The sequence below is a fragment of the Dendropsophus ebraccatus genome, chromosome 13, assembly GCF_027789765.1.
Source record: "Dendropsophus ebraccatus isolate aDenEbr1 chromosome 13, aDenEbr1.pat, whole genome shotgun sequence".
NCBI lineage: Eukaryota > Metazoa > Chordata > Amphibia > Anura > Hylidae > Dendropsophus > Dendropsophus ebraccatus.
The window spans coordinates 67,518,972-67,539,928 of record NC_091466.1 but is presented as its reverse complement, the minus strand read 5'-3'; the positions used below and the strand labels follow the sequence as shown (position 1 = coordinate 67,539,928).

General features: G+C 44.6%; 2 protein-coding genes across 4 annotated transcripts in view; one reads left to right on the top strand and one right to left on the bottom strand.

Moving 5' to 3' along the window:
• The window catches only part of WDR25 (WD repeat domain 25), a 72,566-nt gene extending 68,893 nt beyond the window's left edge, over positions 1–3,673 (bottom strand). The window contains exons 1-2 of one of the 3 annotated variants that reach the window (XM_069950207.1): positions 3,510–3,673; positions 583–1,195 (exon numbers count right to left, since the gene is read on the bottom strand). In XM_069950207.1, the coding sequence (XP_069806308.1) occupies positions 583–1,185 (603 nt within the window). In that variant the 5' untranslated portion in view covers positions 1,186–1,195; positions 3,510–3,673. Of the gene's footprint in view, positions 1–582; positions 1,196–3,266; positions 3,429–3,509 lie in introns of those variants that run through there. The other 2 variants (XM_069950206.1, XM_069950208.1) reach the window with 2 other exon arrangements.
• WARS1 (tryptophanyl-tRNA synthetase 1) lies at positions 3,577–17,691 on the top strand. The gene is made up of 11 exons (XM_069950205.1): positions 3,577–3,676; positions 4,354–4,536; positions 7,620–7,833; positions 8,919–9,027; positions 12,412–12,531; positions 13,383–13,565; positions 13,700–13,800; positions 14,052–14,164; positions 15,044–15,217; positions 15,495–15,635; positions 17,279–17,691. Exons 2-11 carry the CDS (start codon positions 4,429–4,431, stop codon positions 17,435–17,437), a joined length of 1,422 nt encoding a protein of 473 aa, XP_069806306.1. The 5' UTR covers positions 3,577–3,676; positions 4,354–4,428; the 3' UTR covers positions 17,438–17,691.
• Positions 17,692–20,957: the final 3,266 nt, after the last annotated feature.

The window sequence follows — 20,957 nt, the reverse complement described above, 5'->3', positions numbered from 1 at the left end:
ACCTCTCCTTCTCTGGACAGTTCCTGGCATGGACAGAGGTGGCAGCAGAGAGCACTGTGTCAGACTTGAGAGAATACACCACTTCCTGCAGGACATACAGCAGCTGATTAGTACCAGAAGACTGGAGATTTTTTAATAGAAGTAAATTACAAATCTCTGGCACCAGTTGATTTGAAAAAAAAAAAAAAAAAACTTTAAACAACAGCTGATTCCGATTCATGACATGCTGCAAAATCTTGGGAGCAAATTTACCTCGAATCTTACACCCCATCTCTTAAACCTCTGACATCTCTGGGATTTTAGTTTTTTTAAAGAGTGGTGGCAAGTTACACAGTAACCCAGCAGGGAGCGACCAAAAAACAGAAGGAAGCTCCGCCTATAATAAGAATATGAAATCTTTGCTCTGTCCTAAAGCATGATGGGATGAAGATTTACACTGAAAGAAAACGACTCCTAGAAAAGTTGGATTTTTAAAGTGCATTTACTGTATTACAGAGGATCTTTCAAGTTGTTCTAGTAACTGGAACTTGCCTTTAAATAGGACAATATACCTTTAAATATCTATGCAATGTATCTGCTTACCTTGCACGTTCCATCCATGGACGCAGAGAGTAGTAAGTGACTGTACTGCTTTACCGGACACCACTGGACCCGGTTCACCGCACCCGTGTGCTCCCTCATCTGGAATATAACTCTTTTCGGGATCCCGCTGCTGCCGTACTTCATATGTAAATGCGGCCCAAGATACTCCGAGACTCTGTACAGATTCCTCACTGACTGACTCATCTCATCATCTGATCTTACTGGTGCATCAATGTCAACCTCAGCTGCCATATTGGATTGCTGCTGTCTCAGTCTCTTAGGAACATAAGGCTTCACTACCCCTCCACTGAGAGGGGGAGGTCTCTTCTGAGCGGGCAAGACAGACGCCTTCATGGCGGAATTATGTCCCTTGTATGTAGTATTGCTATGAGCATTGTATGTAGGGTACTTCAGACTGATATCTCTGCCAAAAGATGGGGATCCTCCCAAGGTATCCAGATTTAGCGGGGGTGAGGCAACGTCACTTCGTGGTTGCAGCTGTACAGGAGGCATGGGACAAGCTTCACAGACTTTAGGCGTATTGGGACGTCCGCCATCTTCTGTCTCCGAATCAGAGTCTTCATAGTCCACTAAGGAGTTCATTCTCAGGTTCCTGGATGTATATAAACATGTATATACGTATTCAGTATACATATATAAATTGCATAAACAAATAGATTGTTACATTCCTCAAAAATGGTTATCCAGGATTAGAAAAAAGCACACCTTTCTTGCAAAAACAGCGCCACCCCTGTCCTTAGGCTGTGTGTGGTATTACAACTGAGCTGCAAAACCCCATACCCAAACTGAGGACAGGAGTGGTGCTGTCTCTGTTAGAAAGCATCTATTGGACAACCCCTTAAATCCAGCATCAAAAGAATTGCAGAATATTATATTCTGTTTTTTTCATCAGAGGAATAGTTACTAGGGGAAGAGCCTAGAGACTGGGGGGGGGACTGACAGGGGGGATTACCTATAGGGGAATGCCTTTACTGGGGGATACTATCTATTGTGGGGCTAACTACTATGGGGATGCCTAAATTAGGGGATACTATCTACTGGATGGGGCTAACTACTGTACCAGGGCGATGCATAAATGCTGAAATACTGTGTACTTTGGGGCTTGGTACCTACAGGAGGATGCCAACCTCGGGGGGTGCTGGAATAGCTACATGAAGGACACTACCTACTGGGGAGCCTACCTGTACAGAGAGGCCTGACTACTATAGCAAGGCAAAAGGAGGCCTAACTGTTATGCAGAGAGGAAGCCTAACTAATATACAGTGGCACATAGTGGTCTAACTACTATATGGGGCATATAGAAGGCCTATCTACTATATGGAGGCATATAGAAGGCCTAACTACTATATGGAGGCATATAGAAGGCCTAACCACTATATGGGGCATATAGAAGGCCCAACTAGTATAGGGAGGGGCAGTGAGATGTAACTACTATATGGAGGCACATAGAATGCCTAACTACTATATGGGGCATATAGAAGGCCTAACTACTATATGAGGCATATAGAAGGCCCAACTAGTATATTGAGGCACAGTGGGATGTAACTACTATATGGAGGCACATAGAATGCTTAACTACTATATGGGGGACAAAGGGGGCCTAACTACTATATGGATGCATAGACAGGGACCTATACTCTATATGGAGGCACAGAGGGGGCTTATCCATTATATGAGGGCACAGATGGGGCCTTCCTTCTATGTGAAGACACAGAGGAGGCCTAAGTATTGTTTGTATTGTATAAAGGTAAGGATGGTGCTGGAGCAAAAAGACTAAAATATTTGTCTGGCAGATTCTGCTGAGATGAGATGTCTTCTGTTTGGCCAAGCAATATGGAGAAGAGAGGAAAGGTGAGCAACTAGGATTAGAGAAGACGCCCTGTATAAGTCACTGGATGTAACTGCACTGTTATACCTTATAAGGTGCACATAGCCTGTGTGCTAGTACTATCTACCTCTATATGCGTCAGTGCAGAGATGAGATGTCTTCTGGTTGGCCGAGCAATATGGAGAAGAGAGGAAAAGTGAGCAACTAGGATCAGAAAAGACACCCCTTATAAGTCACTGGATGTAACTGCACTGTTATACCTTACATGGTGCACAGAGCCTGTGTGCCAGTAGTATCTACCTCTATATGAGTCAGTGCAGAGATAAGATGTCTTCTGGTTGGCCGAGCAATATGGAGAAGAGAGGAAAGGTGAGCGACTGGGATCAGAGAGGACGCCCCCTATAAGTCACTGGATGTAACTGCACTGTTATACCTTATATAGTGCACAGAGCCCGTGTACCAATGGTATCAACTTCTTTGTGAGTCAGTGTATGAGGGATACTGGTCAGTGTATGGGGGATACTGGTCAGTGTATGGGGGATACTGGTCAGTGTATGGGGGATACTGGTCAGTGTATGAGGGATACTGGTCAGTGTATGGGGGATACTGGTCAGTGTATGGGGGATACTGGTCTTTGTATAGTGGATATTATTCAGTAATGTTATGGTAATACTGGTCACTATGTGGTTGCTGAGGGCAAATGTCCCTCTTCTCTCTCAGCAAAGCTTGGTGGGTCTGCATACACTTAGATAGCTGTGCAGTGATGTCCAGGTCTGAGCCTGACACTGACACCCCGATATGGGTTATAATGCAGCATACAAGACCGCACACTTACCGCTCCGTGTACACAGGAGCTGCACAGAGTGACAACAACACTGCATGCCGGGAGACGCTTCACTTCAGCACTAAACAGCTTGTTAGACTCTGTCCAGCCACACATCCATTTCCCCGGAAACTAGAGATAAAGCGGGACGTTCCGCTCGATATCACCACCAATAGTTTCAGTTATACACTCTAACAAAGATCAGTATTTTTTTTTAAATTAATAATCCGCTATTCTGTTTGTCCGTTACTTCACCTGCGCTTTAGGTTTGAGGCTCTCGTTATGTTTCTGAGTAGGAACCTTTGTTCCGGGCAGGTTTCTGCGGGGAGTGTACTGTGTGGTGCACGGTAGGAGGAACCTGGGATTGCAGCATACAGACACCGGCTGGTGGGCTCACACGGGGAAGGCGAGGCGGGTGAGAGGTGAGGCGGCTGTCAGGCTCTGGGGTCGCCCGTGTAGTCACATGTACAGTGCTCCTCTGTAATGTGTCCGCTGAACTGATCCCCACCGGCTCCTGTAGTCTATATATATATATATATATATATATATATATATATATATATATATATATATAATGGTCCTGCTGTGTAGTACTCTGTGTAATAACATATATAGCGAATCCGCCTCTCCAACACGATCTGTTATACAGGGGGAGAGCTGGGGGCCTAATACTATTACTGTCCTGTCTAGTCTAGGAACTGCCAAGTCAGCACAGTGTACCATATGGTTCTGATCCCCAATGTGTGGCAGTTGCAAAACTACAACTCTCATTATGCCCTGACAAACCATAACACACATTAGAGCAGTGATGCCAACCTGGTGTTCCCAACTGTTGCAAAACTACAACTCCCAGCATGTCCTAGAAGACCCTCAAACAAATCTTTATACATTTATAAACTACAACTCCCATCATGCTTGGATGCTTTGGCTGTGCAGGCATGATGGGAGTTGTAGCAGCTGGAGGGATGCCTGGACTATACCATGTAGTGATAGGGTCACAGATCAGTATCATGGCCCATATAATGTATGTGTGTATGTAGGGGGGATGGTATAGGCTGTAATGTATTAGTGACAAGGATTTATTATTCCTTCTCTTCAGGATTCTCACGTCTCAGGGTTTGCTGATATATTTGGCATTTGATCAGAATATTTCATCTTCGCGCCTCGCGTCATCATGGCCGACCCTGGATCCAGTGACACCCTCTCTCCCCTGGAGCTGTATAATAGGGTGTCAGAGCAAGGGGATAAAGTCCGGGCACTGAAAACAGAAAAGGCACCTAAAGTGAGTATTGGGCATATGTGTATGTGATATGTGTGTTCTGTGTATATATGAATGTGACGTGTATTTTCTGCGTGTATGTATATATATATATATATATGATGTGTATGTTCTCTGTGTATAAATGTATGTGATGTATGAGTGAAGTTGCAGCAGCTGCTTCTGTCACTCCTTGTCTGCTCAGGTGTAGGCTGCAGGGCTGGTCAGAGAAGGTGAATCCCTCAGGGGATTGGGGGATCCAGCCCCGCCTCCTGTGACATCACGCCCTGCCCCCTGTCTGCATCATCAGCCTGTGCTCAGCAAACATACACAATGTGAGACAGAGGCATGGAAGATTTGTCTCCTAAGTTGGGAGAGCAGTGGGAGCAGGAGACAATGTGGATTGGCACAGGGGCCAGTTTTCTTCACTTCCTGAATATCAATCAGCTACCAGTGTGACAGAACCACACACATATGGCAATACATTATATAGACACATCTATATAACTTTTAATGCATACCTCCCAACTTTTGCAAAGAGCAAAGAGGGACATGTGCGCCGCGGTCCCCATAGCCACGCCACCATAGCGACCCTCCATAGCCACGCCCCCATAGCAACCCTCCATAGCCACACCCCCATAGCAACCCTCCATAGCCACTCCCCTACAGTCACCACATGCTGCTGACTGAATAGTGCCCTATACAGTATCCAATCCCCCCAAAAATGCCCTATATAGTATCCAATCCCCCATATAGCGCCCCACATAGTATCCAATTCCCCATTATAGTGCCCCACATAGTATCCAATCCCCCATTATAGTGCCCCACATAGTATCCAATCCCCCATATAGTGCCCCACATAGTATCCAATTCCCCACATAGTGCCCCACATAGTATCCAATGCCCCTCATAGTATCCAATGCCCCATATAGGGCCCCACATAGTAGCCTATGCCCCCACATAGTGCCCCACATAGTATCCAATCCCCCACATAGTGCCCCACATAGTAGCCAATCCCCCCATATATGCCCCACATAGTAGCCAATCCCCATATAGTGCCCCACATAGTAGCCAATCCCCATATAGTGCCCCACATAGTAGCCAATCCCCATATAGTGCCCCACATAGTAGCCTATCCCCCATATATGCCCCACATAGTAGCCAATGCCCCCATATATGCCCCACATAGTATACAATCCCCCATATAGTGCCCCCATATATGCCCCACATAGTATCCAATCCCCCATATAGCGCCCCACATAGTAGCCAATCCCCATATAGTGCCCCACATAGTAGCCAATCCCCCATATAGTGCCCACATAGTAGCCAATGCCCATATAGTGCCCCACATAGTAGCCAATGCCCCCATATAGTGCCCCACATAGTATCCAATCCCCCCATATAGTGCCCCACATAGTAGCCAATCCCCCCATATAGTGCCCCACATAGTATCCAATACCCATGTAGTGCCCCACATAGTAGCCAATGCCCCCATATATGCCCCACATAGTAGCCAATGCCCCATATATGCCCCACATAGTAGCCAATCCCCCATATAGTGCCCCACATAGTAGCCAATCCCCCATATAGTGCCCCACATAGTAGCCAATCCACCCATATAGTGCCCACATAGTAGCCAATCCCCCATATAGTGCCCCACATAGTATCCAATCCCACCATATAGTGCCCCACATAGTAGCCAATGCCCCCATATAGTGCCCCACATAGTAGCCAATCCCCATATAGTGCCCCACATAGTAGCCAATGCCCCATATATGCCCCACATAGTAGCCAATCCCCCATATATGCCCCACATAGTAGCCAATCCCCATATAGTATCCAATCCCCCATATAGTGCCCCCCATATTATCCAATCCCCCATATAGTGCCCCCCATATTATCCAATCCCCCCATATAGTAGCCAATCCCCCATATAGCGCCCCACATAGTAGCCAATACCCCCCATTAGTGTGGCCCCAGCGAAAAAAAACAATAAACCAGTAACTGGTTGAAGTAAATGGAGCTTAAAGTGACTGTACCACCAGGCCCAGGCTGAAGCACTGGAGGTGGCTGACCCACCCTTAGTGGGAGGAAACCCCAGCCCCTCTATGATAGGGTTTTATTGATTCTAATGGATTCACGTCATGGAATGGCTGGGGTTTCTTCCCACTGGGGGTGGGTCGGCTGCCTCCAGTGCTTCAGCCTGGGCCTGGTGGTACAGTCACTTTAATTGCAAACCTACACCTAAACTGGAGACAACAGTAGGGGGGAAAGTGGCCATGTTTTTGTAGTGCTGGATAACCCCTTTAATAGAAAACCTTTTTTCCTTATATTGAGTTCCCCTTTAACATTGAGACACTGAGGCAGGCAGAGTCCGCGGCAGGGATTCCGCTCGGGATTTCCGCCTATTTTCCTCGCATCGTGAGTCTGGACTCTGGCTAGTACAATGTCGGAAACTATAAGGACGCTGATGTATATAGTTCACAGATGACTGTCTGCACTGGATACAACTGAAGCAAACACTCTGCTCTAGGAATTATATTGCCTATTTATATATTCAGCCTTCGGAAATAAATAGGGTTGTTCCCATTTGCAGTGAACAAGTAGAGATTTTAGGAAGAGTTAAAGGGATATTCCAGAGATATGAGTGTCTGTTCATGGAGGGGCCGTGATCACAAGAGCAGGCGCACAACTCTCTTAGCTGAATGGAATGGAATGCTCCATTCATTCTCTATGTAGGTTGCAGGGATAGGCGAGTACAGCAATCTGCTCAGCTCTATAGCAATTGACCCACTGCTGCATTCAGGTGGGAGAGTCAGGGCCCTGGACTTGTGATAGCAGGGGGTCCCAGAGGTCAGATCACCCGAATACCCATTTTACTTTGGAAATCAAGATAAGATACGTTAATTGACCGAACACATCATAACATCTGCAGCCTATCTGCCCCTAAAAGGCTTGTCTGCTAAGGTAGGAGGGGGAGGGTTCCTTATTCTTGTAGGTTGCTCCCACACCCGTTCCCTTCCCCCATATCCCAGGGTACAGCTCTGCTAAGATAACATATCTTCTAAGATAACAAAAAAACATTGTTTTATTGCTTCACTTTGAAGGATGAAATTGACGCTGCAGTGAAGCTTCTCCTGACTCTCAAAGTCGACTACAAGAATGCCACAGGCGAGGACTACAAGCCGGGCTCCCCACCCACCAGTGACACTCCAAATACCAACAACGGGCTTCCTGCTGCCAGTGATGGGGAGGACTTTGTGGATCCATGGAATGTGCAAACGGGCAGCGCAAAGGGGGTAGACTATGATAAACTTATAGGTAAGCTTGAGGAGATGCCTTCCAACCTGTTTCTTCCCAGTTGTTATAAAACTACAACCCCCAGCATGTCCTTACTGCCAGTTGTAGTTTGTAGTAGAGTCTAGGAAAGATGGTCGTCAGCCCTGGATGGGGGTGTATTGGTGGTCATGTTACTTGGAACCCAGAAAAATATCTAAGAAACTGGTTATTCAAAGTGCATGAAAAATGTAAAGAAAGGCCGAATACAAAACAAGGAGTTATCCAGGCCTCTGGGTAGGCCATCAGTTTTACATCAGCACTCTTTGATGGGGTAACAGCGCAGATGCCAGATTAAAGGGGTAGTTCAGCAAAAAAAAATAATTATTTCAAATCAACTGCTGCCAATCTTCCAGTACTTATCAGCTGCTGGAAGTGTCAGGAGAGGTTTTCTATGGGGATTTGCTACTGCTCTGGACAGTTCCTGACATGGACAGAGGGGGAAGCAGAGAGCAGTGTGTCAGACTAAAGAGAATACACCACTTCCTGCAGGACATACAGCAGCTGATAAGCTGATTTTTTAATAGAAGTAAATACAAATCTCTGGCACCAGTAGATTTGAATAAAAATCTTTGTTGGTGAACTACCCCTGTACAGTAGTTTCACACGTAACGTATCTGCAGCGGATACTTCTCCTGTCAGTGTCAAAGTGATTACATACTCGTCCCGCTGCGAGTATATAAGTGCCGGACCCATTAACCCCCCTGCTGCCAAGAAGATACTTTTCCTGTTCCAGGATCCAGCCATCTGAGGCTCCCGGAAGTCCCGCGCAGCCCATCAGTGGACGGCCCCGCCGCAGTCACTGATTGGCTGCGCAGCAGCTTCGGGAGCCTCAGATGGCTGGATCGCAGAGCAGGAAAAGTATCTTCTTGGCAGCAGGGGGGTTAATGGGGCCGGCACTTACAGCAGGATTATAATCCCGCTACGAGTAAGTAATCACATTGGAAGTGACAGGAGAGGTATCCGATGCAGATACGTTATCTGTGAATCTAGCCTTAAAGGGTATTCACCATATAAAGAAATATATATGAACTAAATAATTTTCTCAATATTTCACAATTTCTCTCCAGTTCGCTTTGGAAGCAGCAAAATTGACCAGGATCTTATAGACAGAATAGAGCGGGTAACCGGGAACAAGGCGCACCATTTCTTACGGAGAGGAATCTTTTTTTCACACAGGTGACTTTTTCTCTTCTTAAAGGAAACAAGTAGTATTGTGTAACATGTTTAATTCCTGCAGATTCTTCAAAACATCCCTATACTATATATTTATACGACATCCTGTAGTCTATACACCTCTGGCTCACTATAGACCACTGTAAGCGGTGGCCTGTATACTGTTATCAGTTCTAGAGGGGAGATACAGAGAATTGTGATCCCTCCAGCAGCCTGGAAGAACACAAGCTGTTGGCGGCAGCGTTATGATCGGGGGGATGTTCTGTGGGCCACTCATCCATGTGGAGGCGCTCTCAGCCGATCTGAGTGTCCATGCAGATCACATACACCCATACCTGCTCATTGTCTCCCCTGGGGCGGGTGGGATCTTCCAATAAGAGTGACATGTCACATGGCTGGAAGTATCTGGCACTCATTGGAGGAGCCGGACCAAGACTTCCAAGTACCAACATGGCCCCCAACCCAATTAATTATCTATAGGACCACCTTGCTGGTGGTGTTGGCTCTAGAGACAACTAGCTCTAGCTGAGTCAGCAGCTGTGGGATACCTGTGACCCTATCAGGACCTTTTTGAATCACTCCAGGCCCATCTGGCTGCTGTACATGGTGGTTACTCTGGATATTAGAGAAGAGAACAAAGGTGATGGTCCCAGCACTCTGTGATTAAAAATATCAAAAACTTTATTTCATTCCAAAAAAGATTAAAAAGCTCATGTAGTGGTCAGCTACAAACTACCTACACGTTTCGCGTGCTTAATCATGGTCTAATGAGCAAGTAACAAAACACATGTTAAAAACAAACAGCGGCCAATCATGAGCACTAGCATGGATTCATCATTTATGACGTAGAAGTACACCTGTGGGATAAGTAATGAGCATTATAGCAATATGAAACATGCATATGAGTTCAATGTGAACAAGTGCCAATAACTAGCATGTAAGGCGTGGAGATACATTCCATTTGTATAAGCCTAAGGCAACTTGTGGTACATGTAACTATATACACAGGTGACCCTAATTATGTGATTGTGGAGAAACAGGTTGCATTGGCAGTCAGTCCCATGCAGGATCCAACAAGGAAACAAACGCTGTGTGAATGCGACAAATGAGACCACCAAACTCTATGTATGAGTAGCAAGATTGTAACATATGTTAGATAGTGTAAATATGAAAGTAAACATAGTTATCTGAAATGGAATATGACCAAACAATGGATGCATACTTATCCCTCAATATTTACATATTTGATTAGATGCATGGGAAGTGTCGGGAATATAAATGTTAACCCATTAGGTAGAGAGTAAACTAAGTATTTATGTGAGCCAAAAGTAGAAGCAATACTACACTAAATGGATCAAAAATACACATCATATAATCACGGATCTACGACAGCACGCTATGTGTTTAGGCGTGCACAAAAAAATATGCAGTATGTAAGGTCTGTATAGTTAAAGCAACAAAATCGCATCCAACTGATGGTGACATGATTACCAAAGACACATGATTATATGTCATGATATCATACACACTGTTAATGTTCCTATTGTGAAGACGTGTCTGAGTAGGTATACTGACAGTGTATATCAATGTTCACATGAAGAAGACATGTCTAGATAAATATAATCTATAGACAATATCTATAGGAACAAACATAATCTAAGAGTGTGTTGCTTGGAAAGGTGGACAACACTGTGTAGATGGTACTAGTATGTGTAATGAAATAATAAATCATTTTTAAAATTTAAGCCATAAGGAAACCTTGTATTCAATTTGAAAATGTATTCCGCCTCCAGATTTAGTAATATTTTCTGTTGGTTCCCACCCCTCATGGGTTTGTATGCCCTCTTAATACTGTAGAAACAAAAAGATGAAGTGTCCCCTAGATGTTTTTCTATGAAATGTTTGCATGCACCTGAACAGCTTGTGTGATTTTTTTTTTTTTTTATATCCGTCAGATGTTCGCTTATGCGTTTCTTGAGCTTGCGAATAGTGCAACCTACATATTCAAGATTACAGGTTCGGCAGGCAATAATGTATACAACAAAGTCACTTTCGCAATTAATAAAGTCGCCTATTTTTAAGATCTTAGTTTTATTGGAATTACTGAACTCTTTAACTGTAGACGTGTATCTACATTCTTGGTTGAATTTTGTTGTAGTGGTTTAAACACACTGGGGACAATAAATCTCCCAAAGATTGTCCTTTACGTGGCACTTTATGCACTTTGGGTAAACACTAAAAAAATTGTGTCATAGGGTGGTCAGGGATAAGATTGTTTTTGTCCAGATATATATTATTTTTATCCAGATATATATATACAGACTATACAGACCTTACATACGGCATATTTTTGTGCACGCCTAAACACATAGCGTGCTGTCGTAGATCCGTGATTATATGATGTGTATTTTTGATCCATTTAGTGTATTATCGCTTCTACTTTTGGCTCACGTAAAAACTTGCTAGTTATTGGCACTTGTTCACATTGAACTCATATGCATGTTTCGTATTGCTATAATGCTTATTACTTATTCCACAGGTGTACTTCTACGTCATAAATGATGAATCCATGCTAGTGCTCATGATTGGCCGCTGTTTGTTTTTAACATGTGTTTTGTTACTTGCTCATTAGACCATGATTAAGCACGCGAAACGTGTAGGTTGTTTGTAGCTGACCACTACATGAGCTTTTTAATCTTTTTTGGAATGAAATAAAGTTTTTGAGATTTTTAATATCTAATATCCAGAGTAACCACCATGTACAGCAGCCAGATGGGCTGGGAGTGATTCAAAAAGGTCCTGATAGGGTCACAGGTATCCCACAGCTGCTGACTCAGCTAGGGGTCTCTAGAGCCAACACCGCCAGCTAGGTGGTCCTATAGATAATTAATTGGGTTGGGGGCAATGTTGGTACTTGGAAGTCTTGGTCAGGCTTGGTCAGGTTTTAATCACAGGACCATCACCTTTGTTCTCTTCTCCTTGACCTGGCAGCTGGCCGAAGCCAGACCCGTGCACCCTCTTTTCTCATTTGGGATCCTTGACATTCAAGCAGGAGGTGAGCTGACTACCACTATCACTTTGTTGTTTACTGTGGATATTAGCTGCTGGTCACAATATTTGGACCCTACTGAGTATAATAGATGACTCCATAGTTCTGATGCCCTTTACTGGATATGTTTACCACTGCAAGGAGTTTCCCTATTGTTTACCACTGCAACGAGTTTCCACACGTGAAATACAAATGGTGTAACTTGCGCCATTGTTCTTTTAGATGCACTGGGACAGTAAGGAATGGTCTCCATTATATACATGTCCTTAAACCACGATGGGTGATAATAATAATAATAATAATAATAATAATATATATATATATTTTTTGTATACTAGGGACATGCACCAGATTCTGGATGCAGTCGAGAACAAGAAGATGTTTTACCTGTATACCGGAAGGGGGCCGTCTTCCCAGGCAATGCACGTCGGTCACCTGATTCCTTTCATCTTCACCAAGTAAGTGTCTGATTCTTGAGGCCCTATTACACTGAACCGTTATTGGCCTTACTTGGCCGATTAGCGACCGTTCAGGCCGAAAACCATTCAGTGTAAGGCTATGTTCACATTTGGTAAGAGACCTCAGAAGAGATCATCCTGGCCGGTACTGCAGTAATGGGTAGATGATCTTTAGCGCCGCTGAGTTCTGATCCGTGCGCGCCCTCATCAGAACTCCCCACTGCACACAATGGAGGGAGCGGCTCCACTGTGTGCACTGACATGTCAGTTTCTCGCAGCGCCGCTAGGGATCCCGGCCAGAGTGTATACCATGTGTGTACACTCCAGCCGGGATTCCCTCAGCCTGCAGCACTACGTAAGTTCCGCAGAAATCACGGCCGTTGTTACAACGGATGTGATTTCTTTGGAACTTACTTAGTGTGAACATAGCCTAATAGCACATGTTGAAAGGCTGATCCCGGTCTTTCAACATGCTAAAGGATCACAATTTTATCAGTGATGATCTGCTGTGCATCGCTTATGTAATGGAAGCGGAATCAGCAGATCACCACTGATTTCAATGGGCCAGCCGAACGACCTAAGGATTGTTTGGGTGGCCCCTCCCACTGCTCCCCACTCCCTGTCTGTGTGCAAGGAGTGGGGAACAAGGGGGAAACAAGCGCTGACCTGACAGCTGAAACATTGGGCAGTATACTACAGCCTTTACTTAGAGTAGAGCTGCAGGGCAACTTCATGTCTCAGGCTAGTCATGGGACCAAAGGTGCTGTCACATTGCAACTTGGCTGTAAGAAAATAAAAATGGTACCAGGTCATGTGATTTATAATAAATGTCACATATGTGCTATTTCCAGGTGGTTACAGGAAACCTTTAATGTCCCTCTGGTCATCCAAATGACGGATGATGAGAAGTATCTGTGGAAAGACTTGACCTTAGAGAAGGCCTATGAATACACCATAGAAAACGCCAAGGACATTATCGCCTGCGGCTTCGATGTTAACAAGACCTTCATCTTCTCTGACCTGGAATACATGGGGTGAGTGCCCGGTCTTATAACGGGACGGTTTATTAATCTAGTATACTTAGAATATGCACTTAAAGGGATATTTACTGTGGGAGCTGTATTAGACAAATATATCTGGTAACATTTTATATTTCTGCATCTAACAGGATGAGTTCGGGTTTCTACAAAAACGTTGTACGAGTCCAGAAACACGTCACGTTCAACCAAGTTAAAGGCATATTTGGCTTTACAGACAGCGACTGCATTGGTGGGTTAAAGCAGGGGCAGGGGACGTTGGCTCTCCAGCTGTTGCAAAACTACAACTCCCATCATGCCTGGATGTCATCATCTGTCCTGGTATGTTGGGAGTTGTAGTTTTGCTACAGCTTGAGAGCCAAGGTTCCCTACCCCTGGATTAAAGTGTACAGACCTGTAGTGTGACCTGGGGGTAATTGTCCCGCCCTGAATTGTCCGGATCACCCATTGATCTTGGTTTTTCATGGTTTTGTTGTCTTCCAGGTAAAATCAGCTTTCCTGCTATTCAGGCCGCACCGTCCTTCAGCAGCTCCTTCCCAGAGATATTCAATGGCAAAAAAGATGTTCAGTGTCTCATCCCTTGTGCCATCGACCAGGTACAAAATCTACTGCAAACAGCATTTGTTACACTGGTGTTCCTTAAAGGAGAAGTCCAGTGAAAATCTTTATTAAAGTATTGTACTGCCCTCCACAAATCACCACTATACACTTATTACGGGAAATGCTTATAAAGTTCTTTTTTCCCTGCACTTACTACTGCATCAAAGGCTTCACTTCCTGGATAACATGGTGATGTCACTTCCTGGATAATATGGTGATGTCACTTCCTGGATAAAATGGTGATGTCACTTCCTGGATAACATGGAGATGTCACTTCCTGGATAATATGGTGATGTCACGACCCGACTCCCAGAGCTGTGCAGGCTGTGGCTACTGGAGAGGATGATGGCAGGGGGAATCTCAGTGTCCCTCCAGTGCCCTGTGTCCCTCACTGTCCCCCTGCCATCATCCTCTCCAGCAGCCACAGCCCGCACAGCTCCGGGAGTCGGGGCGTGAAATCACCATATTATCCAGGAAGCGACATCACCACGTTATCCAGGAAGTGACATCACAATGTTTTCCAGGAAGTGACATCACAATGTTATCCAGGAAGTGACATCACCATGTTATCCAGGAAGTGACATCACCATGTTATCCAGGAAGTGAAGCCTTGATGCAGTAGTAAGTTGTAGTTTTGTAGTCCTTGCAGAGCCACAAGCTGGGAATGGTGCTGGTTGTGAACTGGACATTTAAGTGAAATATGGTCAGAATAATCGCTCCCCCATTACTGAGGTGCAATGGTTTGTTGCTCTGCAATGCAATCAGAGATAACATTGTGTGTTGTGGAAAAAACCATTGCACACAAATAAAGTGGGGATTACAAAAACTAGGATTACCCATAGGTCTGCAATATAAAATAATGTCTTCCGTTCCAGGATCCATACTTCAGAATGACTCGGGATGTAGCTCCCAGGATCAATTACCTTAAACCAGCCTTGATGCATTCAACCTTCTTTCCTGCATTGCAAGGGGCACAGACAAAAATGAGCGCCAGCGATGCCAATTCTTCTATATTCCTCACAGACACGGCCAAGCAGATCAAGAATAAGGTACGGCTCTGAGGGGGAATGTTTTACAGGTCGCTACAGGATGGAGCAGTGTATTTACACCCTATTGCATCTTCATAATAATAAATATTAAGTATTCAGGAGGCCAATGGTGATACAGCATAGGCTCCATAGACTTGTATGGGCGCCATATTATGGATCCCTAGGATCCTGGGTGTATTGAGGAACCATCCCCCGCAGCTTCCTACACTCATTGCATTATATACCATACCTCTCAGCCTCAGTAAAGTAACCTTACTACTTTTCCTTCTTCTATCAGATCAATAAGCATGCATTTTCTGGGGGCAAAGATACCATCGAAGAACACCGGAAATATGGTGGCAACTGCGAAGTTGACGTCTGTTATATGTACCTGACTTTCTTCCTTGAAGATGACGAGAATCTTGAAAAAATTAAGCAGGTATTAAGTGTGAGGTTTATATAGTGCTAACATGTATGCGCACAGTGTGGCTCTCCAGCTGTTGCAAAACTACAATTCCCAGCATGCCCTCCCCAAACTGTGGCTTTCCAGCTGTTGCAAAACTACAATTCCCAGCATGCCCTCCCCAACCTGTGGCTCTCCAGCTGTTGCAAAACTACAATTCCCAGCATGCCCTCCCCAACCTGTGGCTCTCCAGCTGTTGCAAAACTACAATTCCCAGCATGCCCTCCCCAACCTGTGGCTCTCCAGCTGTTGCAAAACTACAATTCCCAGCATGCCCTCCCTAACCTGTGGCTCTCCAGCTGTTGCAAAACTACAATTCCCAGCATGCCCTTACTCATGGGAAAGGCAGATATGAAAATAGATTATGAGCTGACTAAGGGATCAGTTACAGCTGCCCGTAGAGGTCTATGGAGAGGAAGAGATACCTACAGAGTCACAAAGTCAGAGAGAGACACATAAAACTCTGAAACCTCTAGTGTGTAATATAAATCCCTGTGCTGGATTTGCAGATTACACTGCTTAGTACTGCTCTATAGTGTCTCTATGCTACTTTTGCCTCTGAGTGTGTGCTATATTGGTAAATAGGAACAGGTCCCTCTCTTCTGTGTGGGAAACCTCATAGCAGCTAGTGTACACCCATCAGCTCAGGAAAAACTGAAAAATAAAGATGAAAAGGAGAAAACTGCTGAAAAACTATATATAAAGCAACATAATGGACAAAATCAGTGTTACTCCCTGTGTACATACAAAAGACAGCTGAACCTGAAAATTCTCCTGAAAACATGACACGACAACCTGCAGCAGCCGTAGGACTACAAGTCTTAGCATGTCCTGATGATTGTCTGTGATTGTCAGGACATCCTGTGATTCGTACAGAAGTCTGAGGTAGAAAAGCATTGAGTAGATTGGAGCACACTTCCCCATTTAAAGGGGTTATCCAGCGAAAATCCTTTTTATTTCAAATCATGTGATTTCAGAAAGTTTTATATAGATTTGTAATTTACTTCTATTTAAAAATCTCAAGTTTTCCCATACTTATCAGCTGCTGTATGTCCTACAGGAAGTGGTGTATTGTTTCCAATCTGACACCGTGCTCTCTGCTGCCACCTCTGTCCATGTAAGGAACTGTCCAGAGCAGCAGCAAATCCCCATAGAAAACCTCTGCTGTCAGGGACAGAGGTAGCATCAGAGAGCACTGTGTCAGATTTGAAAGAATACACCACTTACTGCAGGACATACAGCAGCTGATAAGTACTGGAATACTTGAGATTTTTAAATAGAAGTAAATTACAAATCTATATGACTTTCTGACACCACTTGATTCGAAAGAAAAATATTTTTGCTGGATAACCCTTAAGGGTGCGTTCACACCTACAGGATCTGCAGCTGATTTCATTTAAATAACTGAACACAACATTAAATTTGCATCAAATCTGCTGCAGATCCTGTAGGTGTGAACGCACCCTTAAACATATTCTTTTTGGATGTAGCAGAGATGAGTTGGTCATGCAGTTTTTAACCTCTTCTGTACCACACTCGGCACTGCTACATATCCATATTTACTAGTATATTCTGTATTGTCTACCCCGTAGCAGTGATTATACTGTGATACTTTACAGGACTACACCAGCGGAGCTTTACTAACAGGAGAACTGAAGAAAATCTTGATAGAGACTTTACAGCCGATGATCGCGGCGCACCAGGAGCGCAGGAAACAGGTCACCGAGGACTTGGTCAAACAGTTCATGACGCCCAGGAAGCTGGCCTTTGACTTTTAGCGACTTTTACAATGTTGGCGGCTGCAGATCTAGTCAGCGTCAGCCTAGTTCTGTGTCTGCATTGTGATCCCAGTATTAGCCGCGGGCTGGGATCCTTTTATTGTACTCCATGAAGTTACATTGTAAATTATTGCAATAAACATGTTCTACTGCTGAGAATCACCTGGCCGCTCTGGTTCCATCATTAGGCTGTCAGCATCTATAATATAGTCCAGGGGTAGGGAACCTAGGCTCTCCAGCTGTTGCCAAACTACAACTCCCATCGTGACTGGACAGCCAAAGCTTTAGCTTTGGCTGTCCAGGCATGATGGGAGTTGTAGTTTTGCAACAGCTGAAGAGCTAAGGTTCCCTAACCCTGGTATAGTCAGTCTGCTGCTTCGCATGCACTTGGCCACATGTCCACATCCAGATTTGACTCCCAACAGTCCCGCTCCAGGCCTGGAAATAAAGAAAGATGGCCGCCACTCCACTTTTTGTGTTTGTTATAATTTTGCACTATTGGAACCATTGGATTAAAGGGGTTTCCTAGCTTTAAGTAAAAGTTTATGGGCTTCATTGTATACTTTGTTTCCTATTTGCTCTCTGTTCTCTAGATCTCTGCTTGCTGTCATTAAGAGAGGACAATAGGACTTGTCTATACTCAAAAGTATAGTCAAAAGTTTTTTAAAGTGATCGTTGCACTTAGAAGAGATGAGCAAACTAGCTGAAAGTTCGTGTTTGCACATGCCATAGGCTGTATCCATGTTTTCCAGGCAGTCCTCGGGCTGCATTCATCTTCTCAGCGGGAATCAAATACCGGTCAAACCGAAACTTTTTGCAAGTTCCCTTATCTCTATCCAGCGCTACAAAAACATGGCCACTTTTCCCCCTACTCTTGTCTCCAGTTCAGGTGTGGTTTGCAATTAAGCTCCATTCACTTCAATGGAACTGAGTTTGAAACCCCACCCAATCTGGAGACAAGAGAGGGGGAAAAGTGGCCATGTTTTTGTAGCGCTGGATAACCCTTTAAAGCCTATTATACAAAAGATTGGAACAGGGGTTGGACATTATTAATAAAACGGGACTGTTCTCATCCAAAAACACTGCCACCCCATCTACAGGTTGTGTGCGGTATTGCAGCAAGAAATATCTCCATGTTACCACCATACTCTTACTGACCAAATCAAGTAAACCGAGACCAATAATTCCAGTATATAAGGGGCAAATATTAACGCCACACAGTGATCACTACTATTACCACCATACTGTTACTGACCAAATCCTGTATACAAAGACCAATAATGCCAACAGTACCAGTTTACAAGGGACAAATAAAAAGGTGTATTACCAGTCGATAAGTGGTTAATTTCATAAACCATTCCATCTGTCCGTCCTATTCACAGGAGCAGAAATACTCTACCCCATCATTGTGCCGCTGCTGGGACTAAGGGAAAACAGTATTGCTGGGACTAAGGGAAAACAGTATTACAGGGATACAGTGGATTTACACCTGGAACCAGAATCATGGCAACACTACAACCCAAGCACCTCAGAATCTGGAAGATCTAGGTCAGGGGTAGGGAACCTTGGCTCTCCAGCTAAAGCTTCGGCTGTCCAGGCATGATGGGAGTTGTAGTTTTTCAACAGCTGGAGAGCCATAGTTCCCTACCCCTGATCTAGCAGTTGAAAGATCAGAGGATGTTGATAGATAATGTGGTGGTGAAAATTGGGTGGGGGGGGGTATAATGTTGTACACTGGGATGCTAAAGTGAGGACTGATAATAAACAAACTAGGATTATTTCTGGTGTTGAATGAACCACCTGAATCCCTATCGTTTCCTGTAGCCAATCTGTTTAGCAAGTCTCTATTTTTATTGAGACTTAAAGGGCTACTACAGAGAAAGAAAAGAATCTTTCAAATCAACTGGTGTCAGAAAGTTATATATATTTGTAATTTACTTCTGTTGTTGTATTCTTTCCAGTTGGACACAGTGCTCTCTGCAGTAGAGAGCACTGTGTCAGACTGGAAAGAATACGCCACTTCCTGCAGGACATACAGCAGCTGATAAGTACTGGAAGATGGGAAGACTGGAGCCTTTTAAATAGAAGCTTTCTGAAACCAGATGATTTGAAATAAAAGGATTTTCCAATATGCTCAGTGCTTCTCTGCCTCAGACTTCTATATAATACTTTTGTACAGCATACAGCAGCTGATAAGTAATGGAAGACAGGAGATTTTTAAGTTATCTAGTTGTCAATGTAAGGTCATATACCTCGCTCTATTGCCTGCCCTGTAAGCCGCAGGATGCATTAACCCTGCAATCTATAGGAAACTATAGACTAAGGAGCACAGGACCTCTGCGTCCCAGCCCTTGCTTGCAGCGGGTTCGGCCATTGGTAAGTGGTATATGGAGCTCTCCCAAACAACCACCGACAGAAGATGATCGTGATAGGGGTCGGGTGAGATGGAATATCACTGCACAACCCCTTTGTTTTAGGAGAGATAAGTCACAGCAAGACCTCTCTGGCTGCAGCTTACCCCTCCTCCTAATGTAGATGTGTATGGGGAGGACGGGCGGCGGGTGATGGCTGAACAATGGTTTGGCCTTCAGTTATTGAAGGTGTATGGGGACCTTTAGATGGGGAGCCTTTAACGCTCCAGCTGTTGCAAAACTACAACTCCCATCATGCCTGAACAGCCTTCGGCTGCCCAGGCATGATAGAAGTTGTAGTTTTGCAACAGCCGAAGGGCTGAAGGTTACCAGTTCCTGCTTTTAGGGTTAGATACAGTAGTCCAGAGGTTAGTAGAAGGGAGGTAGAGCGGTGTGGGGAGGATACAGACAGGTAAGGACACATATACCTCACCGCCAGTAATATAGTGAGGAATCTGGACTTTGAGCTCACGTTGCGATGGCAAAGAAAGCCTATGACCGTAGCGAGATACGTGTGCAAAACATTGTCCAATCACAGCTCCTTATATAGCAGTACCTGTCACTGTATCCCACCTGAAAGGATTAGATACAGTATCTCAGCAGACACTATCATACCTGGTAGGCTCAGCTACACTGGCTAAGCAGATAGTACTGCTGCAAATAACAGTATTGGATACAGACATTCAGCAAATAGTATAAGTGCTAACAGTATCACGTGATAAGATTAGATACAGTATCTCAGCAGACAGTATCGCACCTGGTAGGCCCAGCTACACTGACTAAGCAGATAGTACTGCTGCACATAACTGTATTGGATCCACAAGTCCAGCAAATAGTATAATTACTAACAGTATCACGTGATGAGATTAGATACGGTATCTTAGCACACAGTATTGCACATGATACATGGCCCAGCAGCAGTAGCTGATTATAATAGCCTGGGGCCCTGAGTTCCTGGGGGGCCAATGCCCACCCAAAAAGACTTGTACTTTCAGTGGAGTATTGTGTACTATGAACACCATTCTAGTGTTGCCATAGTTACAGTGGGGTGGGGGGGGCAGGCTTGGTGAACAGCCCTGGGCCTATAGTAAAGTTAATCTGTCCCTGCC